The sequence below is a fragment of the Podarcis muralis genome, chromosome 14 (assembly GCF_964188315.1).
Source record: "Podarcis muralis chromosome 14, rPodMur119.hap1.1, whole genome shotgun sequence".
In the NCBI taxonomy this organism is placed as follows: Eukaryota; Metazoa; Chordata; class Lepidosauria; order Squamata; family Lacertidae; genus Podarcis; species Podarcis muralis.
Window position 1 is genome coordinate 33,083,187 of NC_135668.1, and position 24,640 is coordinate 33,107,826.

A 24,640-nucleotide genomic window follows, 5' to 3' on the forward strand; every position below is an offset into this window, starting at 1 on the left:
ATAAGACTGAAGAAGCAGTTTAAGGGTGCAGCTAAATTGGAAGCAGAAACTCGGTGATTAGGACCTCATGGAGTTTCTCATTTAAAACAAAAATCACAGGGATAAATTAACACTCATCCAGATCCAGTTCTGAAAGGTTCAGGATGCTGAACTTACTTCATTATTTCATTTGATGTCCACAAGTTCTAGTGTTATGATAGAGGGGAAAATTGTATTTGCTTCCCGACACTTGCAGCCAGCCTATCTTTGCTGGTGGCGAAAGTCTTGGCTCCAAGAATTAAGAGGCAGAACCACAGCTTAGTGCAAGAGATGTTTATTGTCAGAGCAGAACACCATTGTCAATATTTGGAATAAAAGGCTCCCACACAACTTACACCTGAGGCAGCTGCACACCTCCACACCACTAGATGGCAGCATTCTTTTTAATGCTTCCTGGGCAAAGAAGAGCAACATGCCTACGTAGTTTCTCTTGCTGTGGCAGCGCCAATCAGCCACTCATGGCTGGTGGGCACACACAGTCGCAGCAGTAGCTAAAGCAGACTGCTTGGTGCCTTCCAGATGTTTTGGACCACAACTCCCATCAGTTGTCACCTGGGACCAATGGGAGTTGTGCTCCAAAACATATGGAGGGTACCAGATTGGGGAGCCACTATACAGTGGCTTTTAGAAAGGTGCAGGCAAGATCCCCCTCACCTCTAAATTATCCCCAGTTCCATAGTTCCTGGTGTGTGTGTGTGGGGGGGAATACACTCTTTTTTTCAACTGTTTTTTACAACATTCCTGGCTTCTTGGAATTTCAATACTGCACTGAGGGAGCCCCACTGCCTTCATGAGACCCCAATTCCATGGGTTCTGGGAGGGGTCTTGGAAGCTGCAACAGCTTTAAAATGAGTTGGCCTGTTACTGGTGACACCTCTTAACTCTGATCCTAGTAGTTCATCTCTTTTATAGCAATATATTAGTTTTCTGTATATACACATATGTCGGTATGTACACGAGTCAGCTGAATCAACAAGGAACACAGGGGGTGCGGTTTGAGGGGTGCTGGCAAGTGGGTTGTCCATCCAGAGGGGTTTCTTGGCCCCAACGTGAGCCGTAAAAAGGTATACAGTGCTGTCAAAGGCGTTTTAACTGTCACTGTTTCCTCCTGCAAAGAACTCTGGGAGCTGCAGTACACTGTGTAGAAGTGTCCCCTGCTTCCTCAAACTAACTTCCAGTTCCCACAGTTTCTTGGCTGGGAGACACCCATTAAAAAGGTCTGGGGATTTTGTTTTGTTTAAAGTGCAGTGTAGACACACTCAAAAGAAATTGATACCACTGTCAAAAAACACAGCCTTCTTTTAGAAAAGAGAGATGGGGGAGAGTGGGGTGGTCAGAACTCTTGATCTGTTGATTCTGCTTTTCATTAGAGTTGGATAGGGATGCCATATCCAAAAGAACAATGCAGCCAAAAAAGATGTGTTCAGATTAGTTATTTGCCCCAATGGCAATTTCCCGCCGTGCTCCATGCTGATGTTTTGCTGCTGCGCTGTCTGCACTGGTGGCTCAGCACACAGCTAATCTTCAGCGTGGACAACATGCACGTACCATGGCTGCTTCAAAAGCAGGGGCACAATCTTGCTGTACTCTCAGCTGGCTAGCTAGAGGCATGTCCGCACAGGGGTTTCTCCCTGGACACTCAAGCGTGCTCATTCAGCATCCCTTCTTCCTCTCATCGGCCCCAAGTGGCAGAACTGCGGCATTACAAGATGGAAGAGTCCACAGATCTGCAGCCAACACTACATTCCTCCCCCCCCCCCCCCCCAGATTTTCGGTTGTGCCCTAAGCTGTTCCCATGCTGAAATGGCCTAGGATGGGGAACCAGTGGCCCTCCAGATGTTACTGGACTCCAAGCAGGAACAACAACTCAGGATGATGGGGGAAGGGAAATGGATACTGTTATGCTGCCAATGTGGGGATCCATACCACATTTTTAAACCATACCTTTTCCACTTTAACAGCCATGGCTTCCCCCAAATAATCTTGGGAACTATTGTTAGTTAAGGATGCTGCGAGGGGTCTCCTAATAACCCTGGGCAGCCTTAACCAACTACAGTTCCTAGGATTCTTTGAGGGAAGCCATGAGGGATAAGGGAGCTTTAAATGGATGCTGGGAATGTGAGTGAAATCAAGAAGGTTCGCTCCAAGCCTCACAAAGCCAGCTGGATTTTTCACAAAATGGGTTTTCAAAGCAACTGATGCATGGATAAAATAAAAATAAAATAAAATTAGAACAGATCCACTTTTCAATCTGAGTCAGAGGGTGCAAACATTTCCCCAGAAGTCAAAACAGGCGAGGGCAAAAAGTTGATCTGAATTTTGTCCTGATAACCCATGAAACAACCAGGTCACTCCTCTCCCAAGTTCCATGCACCCCTCAAAAAATAAAAAAATGAAAACTAACTTACTGTTACACAGTGGTTCAAATCCAGGAATACAAGAAAAATTAAAATTTAAACATCTTTTAAATAGCTTATAGGACATTTCCTATAAGAGCAAAGTGCTTTGTTTACACCTCCTTTTAAGACAAAAACAAAAAAGATCCTTAGACATGAATTATTTTTAACATAACAGAGCAATGAGAAACTTCATCTTCCTTAACTAAATCAACTTTGGAAAAGGAAAAAAAAAAAGGGGGGGGGAGCAGGAAAGCGGCTGGGATTTCACTCTTTTGGCACTTTGAAGTTGTCCTTCTCTTTCCGGATGGCACCCATTGTCCGGATGGGGTCTCCTTCCCTGGCATGTTGCTGCACTGTCGGCTCCCTGCCAAAAGAAGGAAAATTGCGCATGTAGGTGACAGGAGATAACAGACTATTTGGTTTGTTGAAAATGGAATATCTATGGCAACATCTGCTCCATTCATTTAAAGAACTGTGATCCACTTTAAGCAGTCATGGCTTCAATGGTAGTTTGTTCAGGGTGCTGGGAACTGCAGCTCTGTGAGGAGTTTCCTAACAACTTTCCAATCCAATCACAGCTCAGTTGAAGGAGAGGCGTGCTGGCTGACAGACAAGCCACACTGCTCAACAAACAGCTGCTCCCAGGATTCTTTGGGGGGAGCCATGGCTGTTTGAAGTGGCACTTTAAATGTATGGTGTGAATATGGTCCAAGTTATTTTGTTCAGAGAATTCCACAAGCACCTCTACCTGGGAGTAAAAAATACAATGGGTATTACCCAGCCAAGTTCTACTTAGAAAGTTCTTCCACTGAAAGAAATGGACCTATGTTAGCCATGTCCATTAATTTCAATGGTGCTACTCCAAGTATCCATACAGTTTTGGAAAACTAATATTACCTAGAGACTGTTGCATGTGATTATGGACACGCCCTGTTGCACAACACTGTTGTAAGCCACAACCAGACAACAAGCGCAATGAAGGAAGGTGGAGGGTCCACGACACTCACTCTGACTTTATGGACTCAACTACCACCAGGTTGTGAAAAACTGCCTGTTTAGCTGGCTCATAAGAAGCAACTCAACACATGTATGTATGGCAAGCTTTTCTTTTGGCCTGGGGGCTGCATTGACCCTTGGCTAACCACCTAAGGGCCACATGCACACACACAGCCCCTCTGCAACAGCTGGAGGAGCTTCTTGCCCTTCTGTGCTCCTCAAATGATCAAAGTGATGACTGGGATGGGGCTGTTTTGCATACTCATCAAGGCGCTGGGCTTCAACTCCCCCATCCCAGTGCTGTGCCTGCTTAAAATAATGTATAATTTTCAAAAATAGACAAATATAATTCTTAGATGCAGGACATCAGCAAATTAAGATTCTTGCTTTCAGAGAGACTGACCACTCCCATCTCACGAAACCAGTTCCACTCAAGCCATGGACCCACAGCCGCAGTTCCTCAGAATGCAGGATACCCTTCCCCACACCTTCTCCTTCCCAAAGCATCATCCTCAAACACAAATTACCTGACTCTCATGAATGGGTTGTAGGTGAATTCTTCGCCAATGGTTGACGGGATGGTCGGCTCCCCACCATCGTATTTTGCCTAGGGGAATCATAAATTGTAGAGTTGGAAGGGATCCAAAGGTTTATCGAGCCCAACCCCACTGCAAGGAGACTTCCAAAAGTGCTTTGGGATATGCCTACACCCCCTGATCCTGAATGTTCAGTTTTCATCTACTAGAAATTTTGGAAACTCCTCTGTCTGTTCAAGATGCATTTGCATATTTAAGGTATCCAACTAAATGTTGCATGATGGTGCCTGAGATCAAAGAGCAGGTGTTCATAGAATCATAGAATTGCTAATGGTCTGCAATGCAGAAATCATAGCTAAAGAATCCTTGACAGATGGCTAACTAAGCTCTTTTTAAAAACCTCCAGTGAAGGAGCATCCACCACCTTCCAATATTTCTCCAAGTTTGGATACAACTGAACGCATTTTGAACCAAGATGACAGACTCGAACCTTTTAAAACTAGTTTTTATCTAAGTTTTTGATTATGATTCCTGAGATCAATGTGCAGGTTTTTGTCTACATTTGGATACAACTGGACGCTATTTTGAATCAAGATGGTGAAATGCATTTTTCAAAAGTGTTGTCTTTACCATAGTGATTTCATCAAAATGATCTTTTGGTTTCTTGGGATTCCCAAGCGAGGCTGGGTACAAGGCTGCTGGTGAAAAACAGCATTAAACCCCTGACCCTTTTTCTAAGGGAGGTGAAAGGAAGGGAAAAACAGCTCCCGCCTTCCAGAGATCTAACCAATGACAGCAAAGGCACTCAGGCGGCCGTCACTTTTGGAAAAAACAGTATTCCGTTTGACGAAGGCTCTGTTGACATTAGAACTTGCATTGTTTACTCAGTGTTCAGTTACCTGCCATGCCCACCCACCTATAATGAGTCATCAGCCCTCCCCCTCCCATCCCCTGCAAAACCCACCCCTGCCCATTTTGGCTACAGGCCTGGACTAGCACTGCCGGAGTAAAGGAATCAAACTGGCACTGCCTGTCCCAATGGCATGGGGTGCGGAAGGGAACAGAGGCTGCCCACTGACTGCTCTCCTCTCCAGGAATGAGAAGCCCATCTTGCCTTTGCCCAGGAGAGTTTTCGCTGGATCGCGCTGTTGTTGGGCTCAACATGCCGGGCAAACTTTAAGTTGTTGATGGTGTATTCATGACCACAGTAGACTTTCTGGAAAGGAAGGAAGAAGAGGAAGGCAGTTAAAAGTCACTGAAGGCCTTGAGGAAGGGCAGTAGCTCAGTGGTAGAGCATCTGCTCTGCAGGCAGAAGGTCCCCAGTTCAATCCTCAATAGGACCGGGAAAGTAGAAGGACTCAGTAGAATGCAGCTTCCTATTTAAACCAGCCATTTGCTCAGAGTCATGGGGGCTGGAACTTTTTTGTATTTTTAGGGAAAGGAACATAGCTCAGGGGTAGAGCTTTGCATGCAGAAGGTCTCAGGCTCAAACCCCGACATCTCCAGGTAGGGTTGGGAATGTCCCCTGCCTGAAATCCTGTCAGTGTCAGTGTCAACAGTACTGAGCTGTATGGACCACTGGTTGTGTCTCAGTGTAAGGCAGCTTCCCACACCCCTAAGTTGCAAGACTACTGCTTTTTGTGCCTAATTCTGAGATTTTCAGCAGACTGTCATGCTGAAGGAAGAAGCAGTCAGCATATGATCCTGGTCAGGCACCTGGCTGCTTTGCTTGATGCTCACATAACTTTACTCTCAACTCTGTCCCTTTGCCAGCCAGTTGGTGGAGGGGCGCCCACCCATTTTTCCTCTGGTGCCAAGCCACTTCCTTTGTTCCCTTAATGGTCTAGGCTATCAGGAAGTTAGCTTGGCTATTCCAGGAATTAGAGGGGTCTTGGCATCCAGCCCACTCCCTCCCATCTGACAACAATATATACCTGATGGCTCTGAGGTGAGCAGAGGGATTAAAACCTCTCTGGCCAGCCCAGTGCCCCAATGGGGAGGCAATTCATACTTTTCAATTGCTTTGCCTAACAGGTCTGTCTTTTAACTGTTCCCTGGGAAAAGGTCATTTTGCTTCCTGGTTTGACAATGCAAGAGCTGGGTGGGGCTACTGGATGCTCTGCTTTTAATATCTGTTACATTTGGACATAACTAACCCTTCTTTTGGCCTCAGGGCTGCATTCATGCTTGGCTAACCCTTGGGGTGGGCTGGGGTGGCACATGCCAGTGGTGGGTGTGATCACCTCACACACTCTCTTGCACAATCTCTCTCACACACACACCAGCTGACCTGCACAGATCAGCTGAGAAACAGGGTATCACCTCTGCCCCTGTGTATCAAATCATCAATCTGATGACCAGGGAGGGAAGGGGCATCATTTGTATTCCCCATCAGGGTGCTGGGCTCCCAACCTCAGCTCTGTGCGTTCTTTTTGCCAACACCAGAATCTGTGGGATTTTTTTGGAGGGGAATGGGAAAATGTGCTTGTTGCCGGGTAGGTCAGACCACCAAATAGGGGGTTAGCCACCCCTGGCTTATCTGTTGCTGCTTCCCACAAAATGTTTTGGGAGCTGTAGACTGGCCTGGTTGGCAAGAGTCCTCCAAGAGCGAACACAGTTGCCAAAGTTAATTGTCTTTAGTACGGAACAAACACACCCGACCCAAACAGGGAGCCTTTGCATGGTACCGTTTCTGGAGGGAGTCGCCCCAAGATCTCAATAAGGGCTCTGTACATTTCCTCGGGGGTTCCTTCAAAGAACTTCCCGCAGCCTGCAACAAACAGTGTGTCACCTAGAGAAGGGAGAGAGAGAGGAGAATGAACACACTTTAATGATCTCACTAAAGAACCAGGAATTGGGAGAACCATGGTGGAAAAGGGTAAACCAGGAAGGAGATTCTGCTGAGGCAGAGGTGAGAAACTTCAACACACTAGGGACTAGAAGCTTGCAGTGAGTGACAAAGAATCAGCATAATGACTTGAGCCACAGCTGAGTGACCAGCAGACCCAGAACTGTGTGCAGTCTCTAAATGCCATTGAATGTGGCCCTCCATTGCTTTCTGAAGTTGCTCTCCATTCTTCCATCCTGCAAGCGTTCATCCCCTCCCTGTTCCATTTCCTCCTAAGTTTTCATGGCATATTACTGGATTAAAATAAAATGGATTTTTTTTACGGTGCTCCTGTAAGTTTCTTAGATTTCCAAATGTGCCCCAAAATATGAGGACCCACGAGACCAATCTTTCTGGAGATTGGGATCTTAAACTCTAAAGGTGGGGTGGGGGTAGCAAAGTGAAGGAGCACTCACTATAGAGCACCCACATTTAGAAGGTCGGGGGGACAGACAGATCCGTTCAGGGTGACACTTGCACACTGGAAAAAGGGCTATGAAGTGAGAAAATGTGTCAAGATGCAGAAGGCAGTTCTTGGATTCAGGAAGCAAAGTGGCAGATCACATGCTTTGACCAACACCTAACCAGCTGAACATGTTTGGTCACACCCAGATGAAGGCAGTGGGGTGGCCAACACCCAACCAGACAAACGCATTGGGTGAAGCCAGATTAAGACATCAGGAGGGCAGAGGGAACATCTTCACGTAAGAGCAGGGGAAGAGTCAACTCGATCAGAACAGCGGCCCATCGACTCTAGCATCTTGTTCTCTCACAGTGGCCAGCCAGATACCTGCGGGAAACCTGCAAGCAGGATCCAAGTGCAATAGTACTCTGTCCACCTGCAATTCACAGCAGCCAGGGACATACTGCCTGCAGGCATGGAGGCAGAGCACAGCCATTGTGGCAAGGAGCCATTATTAGCTCCATCCTTCATGCATTTGCCCAATCCTCTTTCCAAGCCATCCAAGCTGGCTGCTACTGCTGCCTCCTGTGGGAGCAAGTTCCACAGCTTAACTCTGTGCTGTGTGAAGGATTTTTCTTTCATTTGTCCTGAATCTTCCAACATTCAGCTTCATCACAAGTCCACAAATTCAAGTGTTATGACAGAAGGGGAAAAGCTTTTCTCTATCCATTTCTTCTATGCCATACATAATCAGAGAAAAGGCGAGTGAGGAGGGACATGAATTTATGAAAGCCCCAAATGCTGCAACCTTCCCTCGTGGTCATTTTGACTATACTTATCTGAATATTTTCCAACTCTACAATATCATTTTAATAATATTTTCACGAAGGCAATCCCTGCACTCTCTTTGGGCGGTGGTTAGGTTGCAACCCCCCCCCCCCCCGTGTTGCTCAAGCTCCTGAGGTCAAGGCAAAAGAAGTGCCCCCAAACCCTCACCTGTGAACACAGCAGGCGGCTCGGAGCTGTTTGGCTTGGTCACAAAATAGCAAATGTGTCCAGAAGTGTGGCAGGGAGTCGAGAGGCATTTGACGTTAAGAGATCCAACCTAAAAAAAGGTGGGAAAGCTCAAGTCATTGAGGGGGAAAGCAATGGGGCAGATAAACCACAATTGCCCTCCAAGGGCACGACCGCTCCGCACCAACATGGCGAATCTCAGATTGGTAAACACCCACAGGGGTGAAGAGAAGCAGAGGGGTGGGGATGAGGAGGAAAGGAACCCTAAAAACTGATGCAAGCCAATGACTATGGTCTAGTATTGTGTGTTTTGAGTAGTCATGACTTGCGCCCACTTCTTGGTTGCACAGAACTCTTTGTCAGGCAAGACGGGAAGCTTGACTAATTCTCAGCTGTAAGAAGCACCCATGACAGCTGTGTGGCCTTGGTCATTCCAGCAGGAGAAAGGGTCTGACATTTTCAGCAACTCACCACGTGCAGCCACTGGGGAAATCAGGCTTGCTTTGTCCACAGGGGGCAATGAACGCCTGTGTGGACAGGCTATGAGATCACCCATTAAAGGCTGCATTAGATGTGATGTTAATCACACAAGTGGTCCTCCGCAAATGTTTGCTTTTTCTTTAGTATTTAGCAGTTGCACCCCTTATGTCCTGCCCTCCCCACCCCTGTAAATCACAGTACAGTGGAGGAGGGTCTTGCCCTTGGGACTCCACAGCAGTTTTGATCCACCTCCTTCCACAGCTACTTAGTAAATTTAAAAAAGAAAGCAAGTAGGCAAGGATCAATCAGCTGGTTAACATCACATCTAGTTTGACCTTCAGGATTGTCTTTATCTGAGCTTTACTCAGACTAGACCCATTGAGATTAAGGGAACTATGTTAGCCCATGTTCATTAACTTCAATGGGTCTACTCAGAGCAGGACTAGCATCAGATACAACCCTAAGCCCCCAGCTACCAAAAATGCTTGCGCAAGCAACCAGTATTTGGAGCCAGCGAGATGCGTCCATTTCCCCCGCTGGAGAGGTCTGTGATACTCCACAAAGCCTGCATCCATGACATTGGACCCCAACTACCAGCAGCCCACATGGCTGAAAGTGGTGAGTGATGGGCGTTGGAGTCCAGCAAGGACTGGAGGGCAGCAGATTTCCCATCCCTGACCTACATCATTGCAAAAGTAGATCTAGTTCAAGTTATCGCTCTATCTACCCTGTAAAGCACGGGAGGCTAACCTGTGTCCTTCTAGATATTGTTGTTGGACTCCAGTTCTAACCAGCCCCAGCTAGCATGGCCAATGGTCAGGGACGATGAAGAGTCCAGCAACCTCTGGAAGACCATGGGTTAGCCGCCCCTGTGATGAAGGCCACCTCTGGGCTAGTTGACATGGCAGCCTCTTAAGGAGGACAGGACCTCCTTGTTGCTTCTCCCAGATGCCCTAAACAGTCAACCACTGCTTGAGAACACCTCCTGGGCAAAAGCTGCTGGGAGGCTGGACTGTGCATGGTTGCTGTGACATTAGCGCTTAGAGAAGGCCTTTGTTCACATGAAGTCTTTGTCAAGAGGCTGGTGTGGCAACAGACTGTGTGTCTTCTCATTTGCACTGCACACATCTGCTTGTTTTATGGGCAAAATAGGGCCAAAATCAGAGGGGTGAAAACTCTGTGGCGCTTCTGGTACATCACATGACTCCCATGGGAGGCACCTGGTGCCACAGGGTGTTTGCCCCCCGTCTTCAAACAGGCCAAATGGCCGGGGAGTCACCCTGCTTGAGGTGGAAGCTTCCCCCCCAAAAAACTTCTCCTTCCTCGTGACAGCTCCATGCTTGTGGCAGGCGAAAAGGGCCATTCTGAGCCAGCACTGCAACTGTGCATTATGTGTTCCTGTGCTTAAGCAAAAAAGACAAACCAAACAAAAAACAGGAATTTCAGGTCAGGAAGTCCATCTTCCACAAGCAGAGAGCTGCCACGTGCAAAGGACATTTGTGTGGGGAGGAAACGGTGACAAGAACGCAATTGCCACGCTCCAGGGCCTTCGTGCGCCTCAGTGCTCAAACGGAACATATGATTTCAGAGGATGTTTTGGGCAAACGTATTTCCCCCGTTTCTTTCTTTTTACCTGAAATGACATAAGATGAGAGACTTTCTGGGTCAAGGCTCCAACCCTGCTATCTCCCCCGTACACTTGTAACCCCGGCTCCATCTTTACAAGTTTCTCATTGCCACCAGCGTGGTCCCTAGAAGGTCAAAATGGTCAGACTTTGGAGCAAAACACACAAGAGGTCTCTTACAGTCTTACAACGCGCATCAAGCAAACGGCCTGAATCCTGCTATTCTTTAAAGTTAAGACATTGGTCCTTTTCTTTTTTTAAAAAAATGGAACTAATGGCCTCATCCTGTAGTCCAGGGGTGGCTACGGGGGTGGGACAATGGTCCAAAGGTCTGCATCCACCCATGGACAACCCTCTAGGGGGGCTGCATGTAGGTGTGGCAAAAATAGGTGTGGGTACCACACTGGTGCACAGGACACAAACACTGTAATGTGTGTAGGGGCTGGCTCCACCACTGGGCTGAGTGAGGCAGCCAATTTCAGGGATCATGAAAGGACAGCAAATTTTTACTTTTTAATTTATCATTAGGTTGAAATTAATCAACATAACTAATATAGGTCCATTAATTGCAATGGGGCTATTATTAGCAGAACTTACTTAGACAACAGTCACTGTATTTTTTATTCCCAGGTAAAGGTGCTTGTAGAATTTTCTGGACAAAATAACTAGGGCTGCATTCACTCTGTACATTTAAAGGGCCATGACACCACTTTAAAAAGCCATGGCTTCGCCCAATGAATTTTTAAGGGTGCTGAGAGTTGTTGGGGGGGCCCTATTCCCCTCACCAGGCTACCATTTCCAGAGTGGCTTAACAATTTCCCATAGCAAACTACCACTCCCAGAATTCTTTGGGGGAAGCCATGACTGTTCAAAGTGGCATCGTAAGTGCTTTAAATGTATGTTATAAATGTGGCCTTGGTCAGACTTGGGTATTCTACACCTTGACTTGGAAGCAGGTTGTTGGGTGTTGCTGTTTCACCTCAGGCAGCAAAATGCCTTGGCCTGGCCTGGATAGTGAGCACCACAGTGACTTCACAGCAAGGAGCTCATCCTGTTTCACACAGGAGAAAGTTGTGAGGCACACAAAGAAAAGAGGCTCAGGGGAAGAGATAAAGGGAGATGCGTCAAGGCCATTCGATTGAGAGGAGGAAGTCCTTCTTGACTTCAAAATACAATTATTAAGGCCAATGTGGTGTTAAAATTAAATGATGCCCCCTCATAAACCTTAAATTTGATTTCCAAACAAAACTGAAGCTGGTTGAAATGCCATGGGAAGTACTGACTTGTCAATGTTGTTGTTTAAAAAAAAATGGGGGGGGGGGGAGAAATTAAAAAGTGTCTTGACTGGAAATGGACAGGAATAAAACTGGTTGAAATTTGGAGTGGGCAGTGAGATTACTCTGTGTGTGTGTGTGTGTAAGGGCGTGTTGAGAGGCAACTGGGTTGCAGGGTTTTGTTGAATTAATTAAACTAAATAGTTCTAACTAGATTCTGAATGAATGTGCAATTAATGGATACTATTTTGAATTTCATCGTGTTACCATCTTCTTTAGTGTGTAGTACAAACCGCTATTCTGAATAATGTTTTTTATAGGGTAGGGAGCACTGGGGATGTGTTTATGGAACCAACGGGGCCATGGCCCAAAAAGGTTTGGGAACCACTAAAGTATACCATGGCAGCCTCCCACAGCATGAAGCTGAACAGTACATACATCACCGAAGCACAAGACCTTTCCTTTATTTAAATCATATAACACAAAAGGGTTACCAGTGGTGATGCGTAGTAAGGACAGTGGTCAGTTTCACTCCATGCTTTCTGACTGCATCCACAACCTACAGACACAGGAGGAAGAGGAAAGATATTTACCTTTTCACAATATCTATTTGAGTCACAACCAGCTTTGTGGCTTAAGTGGATTCTGTGAGTCCTTAAGGAGGCCTACTGCAAGGCTGGAAGGACAAATGCCCCCATCCCCATCCCTTGCTGAATGGCCTGAAGATTTCACAACACTTTTTTTTTTAAAAAAATATTTATTAAACACTTTCAACTTACCAAATTATTAGTCCAAAAAATCAATTACATTATTTTCTCCCTCCCCCATCCCTCCCTCTCCCCCGCCACCAAGGACTTCCCTCAACTCCCCTCCCTGATTTCTTTGAACATACTGTTCCCTGCATGTTATAAAATTGTACATATCTTTGCCTTATCTGTCATATGTTCTACTAATAAATTTATGGATGTTTATTCAAAACCTGCCAAGGAGTCCAAATCATTTTGTTGTCTTTTTAGATAATTTGTAAAAAGTTCCCATTCATCCTTGAAGTCACAATTGTCCTTGTCACGCAATTTATATGTCAATTTGGCCAGTTCCACATAGCTCATCAGTTTTTCTTGCCACTTTTGATTTCACAACACTTTCTATGGCTACATTCACACCATCCATTAAAAGCACTGTTGTTTACAGTCATGTCTTCCCCCAAATCATCCTGGGAGCTGTAGTTTATTAAGGGTGCCAAGAATTGCTAGGAAATCCCTTCGAAGAGCAACAATTCACAGAGTGGTTGAACGATCAACCCCTCTTCCCAGGGAAATATGGGAATTGCAGCTGTGGGAGGGCGAGAGGAGAATCCTATCAGAACCCTTAGCAAATGACAAGTCCCACAGTTCTTTCAAATGACTGTTGAAAGTGGTATCATGGTGCTTTAAATGGATGGTGCGAATGTGGCCTATCTTCAAAACTATGGCTTATTAAGGTCAATCTCATTTAGATGCCTATTTGGACATAAGGAGTCCCTGTAAAAGGAAATACTAGGAACACCAGCAGTTTCCTTATATGGGTTGGAAAAAAGCAAATACATTTCCTTCTTTTGAGTCTGTAGTTAATGCATGTGATACTTTAAACTTGATGGTAGGGAAAAAAACCCCACCTCAAAGCAGTTTACAAAAAAAGACAAAACAATAAAATTATTACTATAAATTTATAGCAATAATTGAAAACATACAAAAAGTTAAAACAACAATAGACTGAAACAAATGAAAACTCACATCAACTTTCTAAACATCTGGGTAGGCTTGTATAAACAATAATGTTATCAGCAGGTGCTAAAAAGAATGCAGTGAAGGAGCCTGCTTGTTATCAATAGGCAGGGAGTTCCAAAGTATAGGTGCTGCCACACTAAACAACTGAGTTCTTACAAACGTGAATCAGTTATTATGCGGTCAATGCAAGAGTGCCAATTCTGCCATCTGAAGTGGTCAAGTGGGCACATATTGGATAAAGTGATCTCATAGGTAAACTGGTCCCAAGTTATTAAGGGCGTTATAGCCTAATAAAAAAACCTTGAACTTGTCTCGGTAGCAAATCAGCAACCAGTGCAGATCTCTGAGCACAGATGTTATACGCTGACAAGGCCTCACTCCTGCCAGCAATCATGCTGCAGCATTCTGCACTAACTGCAGCTTCCAGATCAAGCACGAGGGGTGGCCCACCTAGACCCCCACACTGACTGGCAGCAGCTTTCCAGGGTTTCTGCCAGGGGACATTCCTAACCTTCCCTGGAGATAACAAGAACCTTCTGCATACAAAGCAGATGCTCTTAAGCAATGAGCTATGGCCCTTCCCTTTAGGAACATAGGCAGCTGCTTCATACAGAGTTAAGAGGATTGGAGTCATTTAGCTCAGCACTGTGTACACTGACCAATTCCGCAAGTGTGGATCTGATGGACTAAACTGTGTTCTCCAAAGCTTCTAATCCCAGAAAGAGCAGAGGTACCTTCTGGGGCTGCACAGGGTCAACTATCGCAGCCTCCTTGGTGTCCTCGTCGATGAGCAGGTACATGTAATTGTCTGTGAGGGCTGGGAGCAGCTCCACCTTCATGCTGGCTTGTGAGATGACCTTGGACGCTCTGCTTTCAAACTCGGTGTGCAGGAAGCTGGTGCGAAATTGCGGCAAACCTTCAGGAGATTAACAAGGACAAATTTTAGCAGAGGCAGTGGGTCCAGCAGTAAAGGCTAATGTGTGTGTTGGGGGTGGGGGTGGCACCCATGATGCTCTGGGTGGAGACTGGTGAAATATTCTGATGCACCAATGAAGGAGCAGTTTAGCTAGTGGGGGAGAGAATTTTGGGGAGGGTGACAGTTAAACCGTCAACAGAGAGGCAGGAAGGGCCTTAAGAAGCTGCTTTGCACCAAGTCTGGCCATTGGTCCATCTGGTCTTGGGGGTGGGATTACCTAGGGTGGTGCTAAGAGAAAAGGAGGCAGCAGGGGGTCCCTCCAAGCACCTTGATCACTTACCGTACTTTTCTGTCTATAGGATGCTTCCATGTATAATACTACCCCTATTTTGGGGGTCTCAAATTTAAGAAAACAGGGGGAGATTGGCGAAAGAGTTGTTGAGCTGTTTAAAGGGGGGATTGCCGAAAATCGCTCACCCGCACACATCGCTGGCAGAAGCTGCAAATCAACCACCCAACTGCCGGATCGTCGGCCAATCAACAACACCCACTGACGCACCAACCAATAACATGAACAATAGTCACTGACAGCCGCAGCAGCAACCAAATAAACGTCCACCCTATGCACTACCCATGTATAAGACGCCCCACACTTTTTTGAATGATTTTGAAAGAAAAAAACATAGCCTTATTCACGGAAAAGTATGGTATTTACAACTAACCAGGCTGGACCCCAAGTGAAACACCTTCCTCACTTCATATTAGAAGTTTTACTGCTCTTATCGCTTTCAAAGCTATTTCCTTTGGTCACAATGGTTTGTATTTACGATTCTGAGATTCACAAGCCACAAGACAGCCAATTATTGGTAACAGCTATTGATTTTGTTATAATTTAGTTACCACACCTCTGTGGTAGGTGAAGGTCTATGCATGTGTGGTAAGTGGCTAAATATAAATAATTTATGCTATAAACTTCCTTCAGCCTTACACTTTCATTAGTAAATATTCTTTACTGAATATTCTTTTTTTATTTACAAGATTAGGTCAGAGCATATTTTTTTTTTTGCATATATGTATTTTTTGAATAAATGTGCAGTTAATTGTTACTGTTTCATATTTCCTTGTGTTGTTGTTTTCCTTAGTGAGCTGTGCAAATGGCTATTTTGAATAACACTTTTTATAGGGTAGGGGGCACTGGGGGTGAGCTTATGGGACCAAGAGGCGCAGCATCAATAGTTTAAAGTAAAAATAATTAAATGAGGTGACCTCATTTCCCAAAGTCATCTATTTACATGCTATGCTGAGTCATCTCCAAGTCCCTTCAAAAGTGTACAGCAGTGCCTCTCAGTAAGCGGAAGAACCAGTTTGTCTCCCCACAAAGAGACTTGCTTCTCCGGTTGTAATTTTTTTAATTCACGAGAGAAACTGCCTTGCCCAATGGGAAAAAAGGAATTAAATAAAACAGATACAAACAGAGACACTTTTCAAATGTCTACATGCGCATTATTAATATCCTTACAATAAGCCTGTACGGTAGGGCAACAGCATTATTCCCATTTGGCAGATGGGAAGGAAGCGGGGCTGAGACAGAAGAGAAGGGTGGTCCACTCCAAGCAAGGGTGGGGGAACTTGTGGGCCTCTCTGGCTGTCGCTAGACTCCCAGTAGGCTGAGCAGGCAGCAATGCCAAAGAGGGCTGATGGGAGTTGTAGTCCGATAACTACCCTGCTTCCTTTCTCTCCCCCACCTCATCTGCATAGCTGTCCACCTTCTCTTTTTTTGCGGGAAATTCCCTTATTCCAGAGCCGTTTCCCGCTGCTTCCCACTACTATCCCGGATTGTTAGGTATCCCGTAGACTGTCCCCGGGACAGGTGAGGCTGCTGATCCCTTATTTTTGAGGCCGCTGATCCCTTATTTTCAAATCTGAAAGTTGACAGCTATGCTCATCCGCTGCAGCCTGGTGGAATGGCTGCTGCCATCTGGCAGTCAATGGAGGGAGGAATCCTGTCTCTCAGCAGAGCTTTGGGGGTGAAATCCCAGTAACAACACTGAAGTCTGTCTATCCCTGATTTACACTAACCAGAAGTGGTTTTTCGTGGGATTCAGACAAGGGGTCTTTCCAAACCTTACCTGGAATCGCCAGGGATTGAACCTGGGACCTTCTGCATGCAAGGCAAGTGACTTACCTACTGAGCCACAGACCGCCAGATAAATGTGTGTTGTTCCCTGATTCTGCATACATTTCCCTGAATCTAGAGGGGTGTCTTGCACCTCACTATTCAGGTGTCCTCAAAGCAGCATTTAAGTTAGCAAGAGTTACTGGTCCACACAAATCTCTACAGGACTCATCAGTGACCCAGATTGCAGGTTTTTCCCTGCCTGGAAGTTTATTTATTTAAATTATGTAAGGCATTTTTACTCCCTGCCCTTTTGAGCCAAAAAAGGGCTCCCAAATCAACATAGAAAAATCAGTACTACAACAGCCCCTGATATCAGATTGAGAATATGAAAAGATATGACACACGAAAAAGAAAAGAAGAGGAGGAAGGTGGAAAGAGTAAGCTTGAGTGCAGGTCCTTAAAATTACAGCTCCTATAACACAGATACATTATTTGGAGACAATTCTACCACAGGCTCCCATAAAACAAGGATTATTTACAAACTTGCCTTAAAGCACACAAGCAGTGCAGTGCAATGATGAAGGATCCTTCCTTTCTTCCTGTGACCTGCAGGACTTGTGAGTCTTCAAGTCATCACAGAGCTAGCCAAGCTCTGTCTAGAGTCTAGGAAGGCTGTTTCAACACCTACAATCTCCACAATCCAGCTGTGCAGATGGCTCAGCTCCACCCATCCAGCACTGCTGTCAGCGATTATCACTGTTTGTGTTGTCAGCAAGTCTGGCTTACTGCAAAGATGTACCAAGGGGTAGGGTTGGGGGGGGCTATTTCCCTGGGGTATCTCCCACACTCCTAGTTATCTGGTCTAGAGAAGCTGAGTGGGGTGGTTAAGCCTTTATGAAAGTCTCAGGGAGATGGTCAATCACACGGTGGGCAAACAAGAGCAGAAACTCATGGGGCCTGGCCAGCATATCTGAAAGTGAAAGACGCCAGGGGAAAAGAAACGAAAGTGATTATTAAAAAAACAAAGCATTGGGAGGGTGGATAACCAGGAGTGTGAAATGAGCTAGGATTTTTAAAGTCGAAGTTCCTTTTTTTACAGTGGCAGGTTGAAGGGAGCTTAATAGCAACTCAGAATTTCCCTATTCACCTTGCACATTCTTTTAGCACTGGGAATGCACTGACTGGGAATACACTGGGGTTAAAGGGGAAGCAGCCTCATCCAAAGAATGGGGGCAACCCAGTCAGATGTGTGGGGTACTAATCTAATACTGATACTATACTACTACTACTTTATTAATTATAATGATTTGGTGGTGTCATCGTCACTGGAGCCTTTTCAGCGGTGGTTCCCTGGTTGTGGAATGCCCTTCCTAGTAAGGTGTGCCCATCTCCATCATTACTAACTTTCAGGAGGGATTTGAAAACATTCCCATTCCATTTACCCAGGAACTTGACAGCTGGAGAATGCAGTTTCTGGCAACCCTGAGATCGCCGGTTGGAAGAATGTTTTTAACTGCTTTAGATGTTTTTTTACTAACTTATTTTACATGTTTTAATTGCAATACCCTACCAGTAGTTGGGATGCGGGTGGCGCTGTGGGTAAAAGCCTCAGCGCCTAGGGCTTGCCGATCGAAAGGTCGGCGGTTCAAATCCCCGCAGCGGGGTGTGCTCCCGCTGCTCGGTCCCAGCGCCTGCCAACCTAGCAGTTCGAAAGCACCCCCAGGTGCAAGTAGATAAATAGGGACCGCTTACTGGCGGGAAGGTAAACGGCGTTCTGTGTGCTGCGCTGGCTCGCCAGATGCAGCTTTGTCACGCTGGCCACGTGACCCGGAAGTGTCTCCGGACAGCGCTGGCCCCCGGCCTCTTGAGTGAGATGGGCGCACAACCCCAGAGTCTGTCAAGACTGGCCCGTACGGGCAGGGGTACCTTTACCTTTACCTTTTTACCAGTAGTTAGGATATTGATGGCTTCTGGAGTATCAAATGCATCGATTAAGTCTGATGTAAGTCAGATAGCTCATAGCTTTGGCTGCTTCTGTGTACAACTCCACAAATTAGCTGGGGGAGTTCAATCCACATTTCAAGTTGGATTGATCCTGTCAGCCATCACCACCTCAAAAAACCCCACCGACTTGTACTCAGACTGGTGGAAAAAAACCAGATCCTTCCCTTCTAGTTTCCTAATCCCAGACTACAGGATTGTGATAATTTTCACTCTCAAAGGGAAAACTACCACAAACAGCTTGATGATGTTAAGCTGAAACTAACATGAACATCATTTGAACTCAATATTCATGGGAACTTGATTTTTTAGTGTGGCAGCACCTACACTTTGGACCTCCCTGCCTAAAGATATCAAGCTGGCACCTTCACTGTATTCTTTCTGGCCCCTGCCAAAAACATTATTGTTTAGACATGCTTACCCAGACGTTTAGAAAGTTGATGCAAGTTTTTATTTGTATTTAGTCTACTGTTATTTTAACTTTCTGGAAGTTTCAAATGGTTATTGTTAATTTTACATGTTGATAATCTTCTTGTGTTTTTTTGTAAATTACTTTGAAGGGTTCTTTTTACAATCAAGTGGGTTTTAAAAACATTATTTAATAAATAATAAATATATTTTTAAAGACTTTTTGAACACAGAGACTTTGCCTCATTTTAACCAAGTCTGTCTCTTCTCTGGTGCAATTTTGCTACTGGAGGTTCACATGAACTCCTTGTTGTATCATGTATTATGTGGTCTGTGTTACAGTAAAAGAGCACACCTGCAAACACTGGCCTGCAAGCACTACAATTGGAGAATAGCCTCTACCAAAGACATCAAAGACTTTGAAGAAGCACAAACTCAGGACGAAAGGAAGAAAGGAGCTAAGAGGAAGGCACATTTGGAAAATCCTCACTGTGATCAACTCCCATCGGGAAACCTAAGTCCCCACTGTGGAAAGGATATGTGGATCCAGAATTGGCATCCACAGTCACTTATGGACACACTGTTAAGACAATCTTAGTCATGGAAGACAATCTTAGTCAGCTAGGAGTGATTGCCAAAGAAGAAGAACAGAGCACACTGTGTGTTCCACATTCCCAGATTCAATAAAAAGGAAAATATTAAAGCTACCTTTCCATCTTACAATGGACAGCAGATTTTGTTTATCAAACTGTAAGATGATAAACGATTCCTTCCTTCAGGATACAGGCATGTGCCCCCACCCTGAGAAATAGCTCCACTATTCTACAAAGCACTTTGTAAGCATCCACTTGTCTCCTTAAACCTACTTTGCTCTTCTCCTCCATATTTAATATCTTCCAGAAGTAGAACTGAAATTAGTTTCCTTTTCAAAATACTCTTTTACGAAATTTGCTCTTGAATATTATTCAGATATTAAGTACCTCTATGGTACTTGACAACATTTAGAGGCTAACATGCAATAGACACTGTCCAATTGCAAACATGCAATAGTATGTAGAGGCCAGGAATATTTGATAGCTGGCATGTGATCATAGCATTTGAGAGATAATGTGAAATGGCATTTAATACTTCACAGATGACAGCTTGATGAGATGTCATGCATGCCCATACAATCAAGAAACACCAGACTAAGTTTTGTTTAATGTCAAAACAAGATTTCAGACTTTTGGGGAGGCAAGACAGGAAAGCCCATTCAATTTCATTGCAGCTCATTTTCCCTCAGGCTTGGCAATGCCTTGTTGCAGTTTTACCCAAATCTGCTGCCCTTCAGCTGTTTTACACTACAACTCCCATCAGCCCCAGCCAAGCATGGCTGTGTTCCCATCAGCCATGGTATCCTAGTGCTTGCTGTATGGGGCTGATGGGAGTTGTAGTCCAAAACAACTGGAGGACACCTGGTTGAGAAATAAAGGTGAAGGTAAAGGGACCCCTGACCATTAGGTCCAGCCGTGGCTGGGTCTGGGGTTGCGGCTTTATTGGCCGAGGGAGCCGGCGTACAGCTTCCGGGTCATGTGGCCAGCATGACAAAGCCGCTTCTGGCGAACCAGAGCAGTGCATGGAAACGCCGTTTACCTTCCCGCTGGAGCGGTACCTATTTATCTACTTGCACTCTGACGTGCTTTTGAACTGCTAGGTTGGCAGGAGCAGGGACTGAGAATGGGAGCTCACCCCGTTGCAGGGATTCGAACCGCCGACCTTCTGATCAGCAAGTCCTAGGCTCTGTGGTTTAACCCACAGCGCCACCCAGTTGAGAAATAAGGCTGAGCTAATTCCTGTTCAACAACTTGCATCCACCCTGTGTCTATTGAGGCTGGTAACTTAAGCCCTTGCGAGTTTGGAGGGGAATATGGCTTCAGGGGCCTTCAGCTGCTGACCGCCCCCCACCGCCAACACATTTAGCAACTTGTGGGTCAGTCTCATTCAAATGTCATTGCACCAGCGACACCACTTTTGCTACGTATAATAAAATGAAAGAGAAGGTGGGAGAAAGGAGAGAGAATGCGTGTGTGTCTACACTGTATGCCAGGCACCCCCAAACTCGGCCCAGTGGTCAGGGATGATAGGAATTGTAGTCCCAAAACATCTGGAGGGCTGAGTTTGGGGATGCCTGCTGTATGCTATACACGTTCTATATCCGTCCAAGTTTTATAGATACTCCCCAAGCGGGGTTCTACTTCATCCAGGTCCCCCAGATTCTTAGTTAGAGACCTGCAGCCTCCGCACCCACAAGACAATTCCCAGCGAAAAGGAATAGCTATAAATAGATACCAGGATGCGCGCACTGTAAATATGTCCTGAGAAAGTGTGTCTATATTCCAGACTGGGTTTAGGGGGGGGGGGTCTGAAGAGGTTTGAGGGTCTCCTGCCTTACAGTGAAGATTAACTTATTTTTTAACTCATCATTTAAAAGCCGAGTGTCATGCAAGAGATTTCATACGGTTTGCAATTCGTGCTCTGCGGGCGACCAGAAGGAAAACGAGCGGCTTGGCGAGCTAGGGGTGTCCGCAGAGCGGAAGATTCCCCCTCCAATAAAGGACACGTCCAAGAGCAGCTGCAAGAGGATCCTCACCGAAAAAGGCGCTTTTTCAATAATAACTTTTAACAAGATAACGGCGCTCCAAACCCTGCAATGTTAAGGGGAGGCGACGCTTCCTTCTGCTGCGGCTCCACTTACCCGATCGGAGCCCCAAGAACAACACAGCGGCTGCGGCGCCGATCCTCCCTCCGCCCCCGCAGACCATGGTCCAAGGCGGAGGCTGCAACCAGGCACCCTCCGCGCCCCCTTACACAAGCACCGGCCGGGCGATCTGTTTGGTGCAGATGCCTTCCAGCCCCTTTCCCTTTGGCCCCTGACCCGCCTCAGCCAGCCAATCGCTTCCCCGGACTCTGAGCCGGGCGGGGCGTTTATACATTTGGAGGAGAGGCTGACGTCCTTGCAAAAAAGGCGAGACGGGAGCAGTAGAGTGGCGGCTCTTTTCCTTTAGGGATGTGTGACTGTGAAAGGTAAGCAGGATTGCAGCGGGCGCCTCTCAGAAAATGAGACCGCCCTTGCAGAAGTATCTGACGGCGGAGGCGGCAAAGGGTAAACGGTTGAGCTAGGCCTTGCTAGGGTATAACAACAGAAACGCAGAGTGCCCCTGTTTAGGGAAGTAGATCTCTTAGGAGATGATACAAGGCTTGCCCAAACAGCCAGAATATTTCAGGGCCTGGAGTCAGCCTGGCACATTTAAAATAATTAGAAAGTGCATTTGAGAAGGGGCAGAGTGCACAGAATCTTAGCCAACTGTGTGGGCAGGGGGACTGAGGGACAGAATTTTTTCTTTTCTTATTGTGACTTAGTATACATGGGTGTAGTGAAGTGGGGACAGGGAGGGGCAGCTGCCCCCCCCAAAATAAAAACCAATAAAAATACATAGCAAACTGTGGTCCTGCCCCCCCCAAAGGCCTGCCCCCCCCCAAAAATAATGGCTACGCTCATGCTGTTATATTTGGAGATGTTCTAGTTCTGACTACTTGCCTTGTTTAGGATCTGTGACTGACAAACTGATGCCAGGTGACAGGAATCTGAGCTGGACAGTCATAAAACAGGGAGTCCCAAGCTTTCACCCATGTTCCTGCACTTACAGGATTACAGTGATTATTACAGTCTGGTTTGCTAAGCTATGGTGTGAATGAGCAAGTGTGCTGGTGCAGTGAGAAAGTCGTGCCTGCCTTGCTCCTCCTGTTCCTTTTGTGCCATGGCTTTGTGTAACGTTTGAACCTGGGATGATGATTTGTCTCGCTTCAAGCAAACCAATGTGTTTTTTCCCAACTGCTCATGGATTGTTTGAGGGAAACGACACAAGCCTGGGTTCGGATGTCATGCTAAGCCACACCATGTCTTAGGTAGTATGTTGGGATAGTAGCTAAGTGGCCAGGATTTTCTCACTGTGGACTGCATCCTTGCTAGTTCATGCTAAACTATAGCTTGGCTTAGTATTATGTGTGAATGAGGCTAATGCATTGTGAAAGTACAAAGAATGGGCTTGACAGCTGTATTGAGAATTTCTGGTAGCAAAAGAAGCTGAATGGGAAGGAAATGTATGAGTTTTACCCACAGATCTTTGTTTTATTTTTCTCCCCAAGCTGAGAAGCAAGCAGCCAGATTGAAGTGAAGAAATTGCGTCTGTTGCAGCAAAGGTCTAGCTGCCCTACTCAGAGCTCATTGTATAATTGTTGAGAGGAGGAAATGACTTCTTCAAAGCCTTTGGCCAGGTTCTGGGAGTGGGGCAAGAACATAATCTGTGTGGGGAGGAATTATTCAGAGCATGCCAAAGAGCTGAAGAACACCCTCCCAACTGAGCCGCTCTTCTTTCTCAAGCCATCATCTGCCTATGTCAGGGAAGGCTCTCCCATTATCCAGCCCTACTACTGTAATAAGCTGCACCATGAAGTGGAACTTGGGGTGGTGATCGGGAAGAGAGCCAAGGCAGTTTCACAGAAAACAGCAATGGACCATGTGGCAGGCTATGCCCTCTGCTTGGACATGACAGCCAGGGACACCCAAGAAGAATGCAAGAAGAAAGGGCTTCCTTGGACAATGGCCAAAGGGTTCAATACCTCCTGTCCAGTCAGTGACTTTGTGCCCAAAGAGAAAGTCCCAGATCCACACCAGTTGAAGATCTGGCTAAAGGTAAATGGGGAGATGCGGCAAGAAGGAGATACATCAGACATGATCTTCTCTATCCCCTACATCATCAGCTACATCAGTGGAATTGTCACGCTGGAAGAAGGCGATGTCATCCTAACAGGAACCCCAAAAGGGGTTTCTGCTTTGCAAGAGAATGATGAAATAGAAGCTGGGATCCAGGGGGTGCTGAGCATGCGGTTTCAAGTAGTTCGGCAGAAATGCCGGCCTTGATAGGGGATGTTTCCTTTTACCTTAAGAACAGATTCAAACTGTAGAGCACAGGAACACTAAACCATTCCTTTCCTGTGGGACAGGATAGACTGGGAGTTTAGATTCTTATATAGCAACCAAGTAAAATTGGCTTTCCCCTCATTCAGGTTCTAGCTTCTTCCACATTGACAGAGTGAGAGAAGGGCTGGAAGCCCATCTTGTTGGGCATTTAATATATTCACAGTGTTCAGGCATCACACTAAGCCTCAGGCTTGTACACTCTTTGCTCTCCTCTTTGGGTCTGACGCAGCAGCAAGTAGTTCACTTTCAGTTTAGATTAACTGCAGCTTGCTGTCACCCAGATCCCCCAAAACTGGTTAATCTTAACTATGGTTTGTTGAACAAAGCAAACTCTAGACCATAGGTTATGAAGCTGGTTTTTTTTAAACAAATAGTTAACATTAACATGTGGTTAAGACAACACACTAAACTATGGTTTGAAAGTGAAAGCTTCCAAATTATTGATGGACGTGCCATAGGAAGAGGGGGGAACGTGCAAGCTTATACTCACTATGGCTTATACTTGTCATCATAAACGATTGTGTGCCCTTCTTATATTTTTTTTTTATAAATTTTTTATTGCGTTTCTTTCCATAATTTTATAGGTTACAAACAAATAACATAATTGCAAGAAACAAATTTTCCCTTTTTTTTAACAACAAAAACAAACAAAAACAACTTGGACTTCCCCACCCCTTCCGATTCTGCGTTATTTAAATTAACAATGTCAGCATTTTGTTACCTTATTTCATGCCTTATTGTAACTTTCAAATGTTAT

The 24,640-nt window shown here is 45.8% G+C and overlaps 2 protein-coding genes across 2 annotated transcripts; one reads left to right on the top strand and one right to left on the bottom strand.

Moving 5' to 3' along the window:
* Nucleotides 1–297: 297 nt before the first annotated feature.
* Nucleotides 298–21,757, bottom strand: LOC114584923 (hydroxyacylglutathione hydrolase, mitochondrial). Its single transcript, XM_028707119.2, has 9 exons — nucleotides 21,598–21,757; nucleotides 14,154–14,335; nucleotides 12,148–12,212; nucleotides 10,388–10,505; nucleotides 8,257–8,365; nucleotides 6,658–6,761; nucleotides 5,085–5,186; nucleotides 3,962–4,041; nucleotides 298–2,802 (listed from the first exon to the last, which is right to left on the bottom strand). Exons 1-9 carry the CDS (start codon nucleotides 21,662–21,664, stop codon nucleotides 2,703–2,705), a joined length of 927 nt encoding a protein of 308 aa, XP_028562952.2. The 5' UTR covers nucleotides 21,665–21,757; the 3' UTR covers nucleotides 298–2,702.
* A 50-nt stretch (nucleotides 21,758–21,807) lies between these two features.
* FAHD1 (fumarylacetoacetate hydrolase domain containing 1) lies at nucleotides 21,808–24,414 on the top strand. Its single transcript, XM_028707123.2, has 2 exons — nucleotides 21,808–21,926; nucleotides 23,049–24,414. The coding sequence occupies exon 2, from the start codon at nucleotides 23,152–23,154 to the stop codon at nucleotides 23,821–23,823; it is 672 nt and encodes a 223-aa protein (XP_028562956.2). The 5' UTR covers nucleotides 21,808–21,926; nucleotides 23,049–23,151; the 3' UTR covers nucleotides 23,824–24,414.
* The last annotated feature ends 226 nt before the right edge of the window (nucleotides 24,415–24,640 follow it).

Coding starts and splice junctions, on each gene's coding strand:
- FAHD1 (XM_028707123.2), top strand. CDS start 23,152: ATGACTTCTTCAAAGCCTTTGGCCAGGTTCTGGGAGTGGGGCAAGAAC.
- LOC114584923 (XM_028707119.2), bottom strand. CDS start 21,664: ATGGTCTGCGGGGGCGGAGGGAGGATCGGCGCCGCAGCCGCTGTGTTG. Junction 6,762..8,256: donor GCCGCCTGCTGTGTTCACAG/GTGAGGGTTTGG, acceptor TCCCTTCTCTAG/GTGACACACTGTTTGTTGCA. Junction 2,803..3,961: donor AACCCATTCATGAGAGTCAG/GTAATTTGTGTT, acceptor TTCTTTTGGCAG/GGAGCCGACAGTGCAGCAAC.